Source organism: Urocampus carinirostris, chromosome 1 (assembly GCF_059441175.1).
Source record: "Urocampus carinirostris isolate Australia breed hairy pipefish chromosome 1, RoL_Ucar_1.0, whole genome shotgun sequence".
NCBI classification, from domain to species: Eukaryota; Metazoa; Chordata; class Actinopteri; order Syngnathiformes; family Syngnathidae; genus Urocampus; species Urocampus carinirostris.
In genome coordinates this window covers 55361308-55369624 of record NC_142349.1, presented here as the reverse complement: position 1 = coordinate 55369624, position 8317 = coordinate 55361308, and the positions used below count along the sequence as shown (strand labels likewise).

Here is an 8317-nt window from a genome sequence, read left to right as displayed (position 1 = left end):
TGCACTCCGGTTTCCAAAGACATGGCTGGTCCAAATTGTCCCTAGGTGTGAATGAGCGAGCGAGTTGTCTGTCCCTGTGTGCCCTGTGATTGGCTGGCAGCCAGTTCAGGGTGTCCCCTGCCCACTGCCCGATGATTGCCGGGATGGTCTGCAGCACCCCCGCGACCCTACTGAGGATAAGCGGTGCAGATAATGAGATGATATAAGAAATTACCAGTAATATTACTAATTTGATCAATTTACAATTTAAAAATTAGATAAACTAATTTACGATCGATTTAGATTCTTTAACTTCAATTAATTAACTAGCAATGTTAATTATTTGATTAATTTGCCAAAAGAGTACTGTACAATTAGCACCTTTAAAGATTATCATGTTTTCATAATTCTAAAGAAGCATGCAGTTAATTCATCGGTGTGGAGAGGAAAAAACAGTTATGGTGCATCCCTACAAATGAATACTTTAACTCCAAAATCAACACATCTTCAGCATATCGATGAAATCGAGTGCTTTTATTTTCTCAAAAACAAGAAAATACATTCGTCGAAATTCACGATATGTTACCGACATATAGCAAGCGATTGAAGAGTCAGCAAATATTTAAGTTTGGATTTAAACATTTGGTAGAGTTACGCAAATACTGAAACAAAAACGGAGTGATGCTTTCCCTTTCCAATACTGAAAAACGATTCAGTGCAAAATGAACAATATCGACAAAGATACAGCTCGCTGATTTGTATCTACATAGAGGCAGACACTTTAGTGACACTAATAAAAACAAGTTTCAAAATAAAACAATACAACTGAGTTTTGATTTTAGTCTGACAAAATTCTGGCAGGTTGTCATTATATACCAGAAGGGGGCAAACTATGACCTGAGGGCCATATTCAGACTGTCAGGCTTGTCAGTGAGGACCGTTGAAGAACAAACCAAAGAAACACAGTATACCCCAGGATAAAGGGTCCCCGTCTTATGTCATTTTAACTTTAGGGTGTTTTTCTGCCCCTTCCTTATACACACAACGTATACATATGGACAAAAACCTTAAAGATGAGTCAACATGGCTGTCTGCTATTGGTCCACGTAATATAACATTTGATCTATTAGTATGTGTCACGGCGTCATGAAAATACTGACATGCTATTGGCTGAACTACTTCCCACAATGCTTTTTTCTACAGGGACGTAATACTGTATTTTTTGTACTTGATCTATCAGTTGTGGGTGCAAGCCATACAGTGATGCTAAAGGGAGAAGCAAAATCAAGCATAGGTTTCTATCCCCCGCTATACAGCATTTTTGCTATGCGATCCCCACTACAGAACAGATTATGTTGTATCCTGGGGTCTACTATATTAGGAGAAAATATGATATAATTTTACCTCATGCATTTCTAAAGTATCGGATCCATACTCTGTACCGAAAAAAAACAATATTTTTTCTACCCTTAACTCAAAATGGTGCCCACCATTAGCAACAAAAAAAACCTTCGCCACATGTAAACATACGAAAGCTGCCACAAAATCCAAGTTTGTGTGTAAACAAGCGCCATGACATCATCACATTTTTCCGGTTATTGAAAAAAACAAAAAAAGAAAGAAAGTGGTCAATAAATGGCAAGCCGTTGTCACGGTGACCTGAAACATTGCCAAAGAGAAATCGAAACAGAGTTTTGTGTGAAAAACAAAATCTCTGCGAAAAATACCATAATTCGGTAAAGTTGCTACACAAAAAAAAACAAAACAGAAGTTCCAGTTCTATGAGTACTTAAGCTACAACGTGTTAGTGGTTGCCATGCTAGCTAGCGAGCTAACTAGCTGAACGAGTGCTTGCTACGTTCGCTCCTACTATAATGGCAAAGTGCTGAAAGAAACAAAACCGAGAAAGGCAGTACCAGTAATTTACAATGTCCGCTACGTAAAGGTCATGTTAAGAAATTAAAATTTAAAAAAACTTGGTGTGGAGGCCTCGCACCAAATTGCGGGACACGAATTAGGAAAATACGACGTACGTACATAAAGTTAACTCAAATTGGGGAGAACAAAGAACTATATAAAATTAAAAACCAGAGGGGTCTAAAGTTGCTGATTTGAGTTAAAGCTTTAATGCTTCTTATTGAAGATAGAGCTTTATCGTATTTGTTAAAGCAGCTTTAATACTTTTATACTTACTAAAGATGTAAAGCAGCTTTAAATCCTTAACTTTAACTTTTTAGTTTAAGCGTTAAACATGCTTTGGCTCTTGAGTTAAAGCATTAAACTCCGTATTAAAGCTTTAAAGCAGCTTTAAAAGTTAAAGGAGTTTTACAGCATTAACTCCACTTTCACTTTTAGGTTCAAGCTCTAAGCATGCTATTGCGCTTGTATTAAAGCCTTAACTCAGTGTTAAAGCTTTAAACCTGCTTTTATTCTCGAGTTAAAGCTTTAATGCTGCTTCAACTTTCAAAACTGCTTTATCTTTTATTGTATTAAAGCAAATATTTAAAAAAGAGTTAAAGCAGCTTTAACGCTTTAATTCAGGTTTACTGCTAACAGTTCTAAAGTTTTAATGCAGTATTTAAAGCAGTTAATCTGTTAACACAAAAGCATGTTTCAAGTTTGACTTCAAAGTTCAAGTAATGTAATATTTTAAAACTGCTTTCAGACTAGTTAAATTATTAGTGCTGCATGAACATTAAAGCTTTAACTCAGGTTATTTGATTTAAAACTCGAGACAAGCAGATTTATAGCTTTACTTTAAAAGCAGTAAATGCTTTAAAACGGCATTAAGCTCAACTTTTAAGTATAAAAGTTAAATTATTAAAGCCGTTGTAAAACTAAAGCACTAAAGCCGCATTAAGCTTTAACTCAAGTTAACCTCTAAACTCTAAAGTAAAAGCAGATTTAAAGCTTTAATGCATTGTTTAAAGCAGAGTTAATTCTTTAATGCAAAGCAAAATCATCCTTAATACTTTAACTTCAGAGTTAGAGTGGAGTTTATGTTTTAAAGCCGCTTTAACTTTAGTCGAAGTATTCGAGTTGCTTTAACAAAATAGTAAAACGCCGCATTGAACATAAAAGCTTTAACTCAAGGTCTCTGAATTAAAGCCTTAACTCAAAAGACAAACAGCTTTATAGCTAACTTGAAAGATAAAGCGGAGTTAATGCTTGAAAGATCCTTCAACATTTTGCTTCAAGTATAAAAGCTGCTTAAACTATTTAGTTGAAGCATTAAAGTCGTTTTAACACTAAACAAGTGTATATCCGATTTAAGCTTGACATAAAACCCGACAATCACTCAGGGAACAATAAAAACTGTCTATAAACAAGAGCGGGTACCGATACCCAAAACACTTAATACTGCAACGTGCCGTTTTCGTGTGCTGCTGTTTTGGCTCGCAACAAACTATTTAAGCAATTCATTTCAAAATAATGTTGCTTCGTCGATAAAAGCATGGAGACATTGCTAATATGTCTCACTGTGCGCTACAGTGAAGGCAATGGAGGACAAGCCTGAAGGAAAAAAAGAAGAGTGGAAAAGAGGCACGACTTTTGGACTTCTCCGTGTTGAACCGCGTCCCAGGGGGAATGAGGATATACAGCAGGGGTGTCTAGTATGCGGCACGCAAACCGGACCGGGCCCGCGAACAGATTGTATCCGGCCCGCAAGACAAGGCTGAGAGAAACGTATGAGAAAAATGACCTGCAGTTTTAAATATTTTCTCAATCTTTCGCGCTTTCTTTCTCAGTTTATCTCTTTCTTTCTCTCTTTCTCTCAGTGTCCCGCTCTTTCTTTCTTTTTCTTTATCTCTCTTTTGTCCTTTTCTCTCTTTTACTTTTTTGTCTCTCTCTCCGAATCGCTCTCTGACTCTTCCTGACTCTCTCTGACTCTCTGTCTCTCTCCCTGACTCTCTCTCACTCTCTATCGTTTACATTCCTTCTCGCTTTATCTCTCGCACTTCAATTATTTTTCTTATTCTCAACTTCTCTCTCCTTCTTTCGTTCTCTTTAATCTACTAGTCCGACCCCCGTGAGTTTTTTTCCATCCTAATATGTGACCAACGAGCTCAAATGAGTTCGACACCCCTGATATACAGCAAAGAGCCGAGCATCCTGGGATACGTAGTTCCGAAGTCTGGGGTTTCGGGGCATCATGAAAGCTGCCAGCTGGGGTTGAAGAACTTGATGGAATGTTTTTTGGCCCACTTGGCAAAGACGCTCTTCTCTGTGACGAAGCGATGCCCGCCATAGGGGGCGCTCTCGTGCAAAAGGTATTCGGCGCACTCGTCGCGGCTGCCCGCTTCGTAGTAGTGGTACGGGACTTTGTGGTAGCCTTCCGTTCTGCCGGAATGAGAGAAAAAAGAAAAGGTTTTAGTTCTTTGCTCTTCTATTTTTGTCCTTCGATAACACCACCCATCCATTATCTGCACCGCTTATCCTCAGTAGGGTCGTGGGGGGGCTGGAGCCCATCCCAGCCATCTTCAGGCAGTGGACAGTGTTGACTTATTTGAGCTCTGAGGCCTTTGTGGTCGAGATAAACCTCTCACAGATACTTGTTGATAAAAGAGAAATAGAGAGGGAGAAAAAGAAGAAGGAAGAGAGTGAGAGAGGGAGAAAGAGAACAAAAGAAATAAAGAGACAAAGAGAGTCAAAGAAAAAAAAATAAAGCGAGACACAGTATGAGAGAGAAAAAGCGGCAAAATTGAGAGAAAGAAAGAGAAATAGAGAGAAAATGAAACAGAGATAAAGAAAGTGATTGAAAAAAAGTGTGAAAAAGAAACAGAAAGAAAAAAGACAACAAAAGAGAGATAAAGTGAGAAAGACAAAGAAAGAAGAGAGAAAGACTGAGAGGGAGAATGGGAGAGAGAACAAAAGAGATAAATGAAATAAATAAACAGAGAAAGAGGGAAAGAGAAGACAGATAATCAGAGAGAGAAAAAAGAACACGAGATAGAAAAAGACAAAATGATAGATAAAAGAGAACGATAGGGAGGAAACAAGGAAGAGAAAGAGATAACGTGATTGAAAAGAGAGAAAGAAAGAGATAAAGTGAGAAAAAGATAAAAGAAAAAGACGGTGAGAGAACGGGAAAAGGAAGAAAGAAAGATACAGAAAACAGGGAGAGAGAAAAAACAGAGAGAAAAAAGAGTGAAAGACAGAAGAGATGCAAGGAGAGAGAGAAGAATAAAGGAGAGAAAACAAGGGAAAATAGAGAGAAAAAGGGAGCCAGAAGAAAAGAAGAGTGAGAAAAAAGAGAGGGAAAAGAGATAAGAAGTGGTAAAAAGAGAACGAAAGATAGAAAGAAACACAGCCCCAGTAGCTTGAATTGCATCTGGCTTAAAGTGAAGTTAATACTTTAAAGTCTTAAAGCTGCTTTAACCTTTTTCAAGAGTTTAGGCAGCATTAGTGCTTTAACTCAAGCAAAACATGCTCAAAGGTGTAACGTCCTGGTCAAAATGGAGTTGATGCTTTAAAAATGCTTCAATTTTGCATTAATGATTTAAAGCTTTGACTCAAGAGCTTAAACTCAAGAGTACAAACAGGTTAAAGCTTCAATGCAATATTAAAAGGAGTTAATGCTTTAACACAAACCCTTTTTTTAACTTTAACAAAAATTAAAGTGGAGTTAATATCTCAGAGAAAAATAATCTTTCAAATCAGGAATACTTGATAACTATTGAATCAGAAATGAATAGTTATCAATTGATTAATTATTTCAAAGAAAAAAAATAAAAATATAATAACTATTTTTTAGCAAAATAAAAAATAGCTACATTTGAAAAACATGTCTGGCATATGTTTACTTTATGCAGTGGTAAGAGTAAATTTGTCCCAAAAATGCCACTGCAAATATTAAAACGCAATAATTCATTTTATTGGATAAACTTGCTCTATATAAGGAATATTTCACACATTTTACTCTTGTGTACGGTATATTAACACACTTTTAAGAGTGTAGGATTGCAAAATTTGACTTTCAAGAAAACTGTAAAAAATAAAGAAATACTGTAAATTGGACAATCAGGGATACATGACAATTATCGGGACGGCTTAATCTGACGTCAGAGTTATCGACCCGTTAGAAAAAGAAATCACCAATAATTAGTCCGTTTTAGCCACGCTATGTTATTCAATCAACCTGGAACCAAACAGAATGCTTTTTGGGTATTTCTGGTGTCATGTTCAGACACTCCCCTACTTACGACTACTTTTCGACTTACGAAAAACAGTAGATACAAACATTTTTTTCGGGATGTCGAAAAATATCCGGGCCATGCGTTAGGTTAGATTTTGTAGTGTGTGCACCTTTTTCCGAGTACAGGACATTACTGTAATGCTTCTTTCCGCCACTATCGGCTTGTGGCGCTCTGAGAGGTCACCCAGCATCCACCCGGAAGAAGAAATCCGGCTTCATCTTCCTAGTTCATGTGTAAACATTCTGTATCTCTAGCATGCTAAGAACTTTGATGTTTTTAATGTTTAATATCTCGTGCATTTGTTCAATATGATTAGTGTTAAGTGTAAAGAAGGGGCGGGCTGTTATATTTGAAACAAAAGTGGAATAAGAAAGCTTGATGCGGTTGAGAAAATCGTCGGAATGTTTTTTTGGGCCACTTTTTACCACGGAGGAGGACCTCTTGAAGTGCATCTTCCAAAAGTAAGTTAAACTCAACTTTATTTTTCTTTATAGAGCATATTATTTTATGAAATCTTTTAGTACAAAACAATACAGGTTATTTATATAATCCTCAAACGTACTTATACAAACCTTAAACATACAAAATATAGCACTGAAGCAACTTACGAACTAATTCAACTTACGAACGATCGCCCGGAACCTATCTCGTACGTAAGTAGGGCAGCGTCTGCATTTGCACCCCCCAAAATTCACCGTACTTGCAGTATGTATCGTTGATCATGCCGTAGACGTGGATCTCCTTGCACATGTCCATAGCCAGGATGAGCGTGAACCAGCCCGTGCTGAGGTAAGAGCCCGACTGGATCCTGAGACACGAACAAAACAAACGCAAACAAATCTGAATATAAAAGGTACGACCAAGACTGAATATTTTCAACACACACAAAACAAACACACAGAAATACAAATTTAAAGGAATGACTCAGAATGGATCCTGTCAACACACACACAAATTCAAATTTAGAGTAACGACACCAACCCGAACCTGTCAACGTAAACAAAACAATCACACACAAATTCGAATCAAGGGTACGACATCGACTCGAACGTTTCAATGCACAGAAACAAACGCACACAAATCTGAATTTAGAGGTACGAGTCTGTCTGGAACCTGTCAACGTAAACAAAACAAACACACACACACAAATTTGAATTTAGAGGTACGACACCGACTGGAACCTGTCAATGCGCATGACACAAACACACGCAAATTCGAATTTAGAAGAACGACACCATCTGGAACCTGTCAACGTAAACAAAACAAACACACACATATTTGAATTTAAAGGAACGACACCGACTGGAACCTGTCACCGCAAACAAAACAAACACCCATAAAAAAGATGATGATATATTTATTTGGATTTTACAGCTCCGCCCCTCAAGGGCGGCCAGTGCGGCGTTTTATTTTTAATGACGCGAATGAGCGTTGAGCAGCTCGCTGGAGCACTTCTTCATCCGACCAGCAGCAATAAGAAGGAAAAGATGCTTGGAATTTTTATCGCTTTTATATCGATAATGAAGGATTTTATACATTTGACTATAAAGGATTTTATACGATTGACTCATAATGCAATGAAGATTTTCACTGAGTAGGCTTTAGTTCAATGACAGGTCAGGCTGTTCCAAATGCAAAATATTTTGTCTAGTTCTGTTGATAACAGGACTTTGACGGAGGACGGCAGGCGTTGTTTTGGCACGCCCATGGGAGGATTCGGCATGCCATTATGCGGGGAGAAGATGGTGAATAGGAGAGAGCTAAGGGACTTCAGAAGAGGGCTTCCCAGAGACTCCAACGTCACTAATTCGGCCATTTTCGATGGAGTACACTTAGTTAAATTGTTGATTAAATTAAATCTGCCCCGTGTGAAAATGTTGGCTTTCTTGTTCATCTTTTCCCTCAAGAAACAAGCGCGCATAAATTATTGGGTGAATGTAGGTTGTGTTTGGTTAATGAAGTCAGATAACTAATTCGAACTATTTGGTAAACGGGACATTTTGATATTTAATTCCCAACACTAACGACAGGGTTGGTAGACCTTTGTCATGGCCAAATTCAAGTTTTTTTTAACTCGTTCCGTCGCAGAACGTATAACTACGTTTCCAGAAGCATTGTGCCTCAGTGCCAAAAAACGTTTT

The 8317-nt window shown here is 37.7% G+C and overlaps 1 protein-coding gene across 1 annotated transcript in view; it reads right to left on the bottom strand.

The window, feature by feature from the left end:
• Window positions 1-494: 494 nt before the first annotated feature.
• st6galnac3 (ST6 (alpha-N-acetyl-neuraminyl-2,3-beta-galactosyl-1,3)-N-acetylgalactosaminide alpha-2,6-sialyltransferase 3) overlaps window positions 495-8317 on the bottom strand; it is a 40022-nt gene continuing 32199 nt past the window's right edge. Inside the window, exons 4-5 of the mRNA XM_088345814.1 lie at window positions 6877-6984; window positions 495-4320 (exon numbers count right to left, since the gene is read on the bottom strand). Coding sequence (XP_088201940.1) covers window positions 4131-4320; window positions 6877-6984 — 298 coding nt within the window. The 3' untranslated portion in view covers window positions 495-4130. The remainder of the gene's footprint in view (window positions 4321-6876; window positions 6985-8317) is intronic.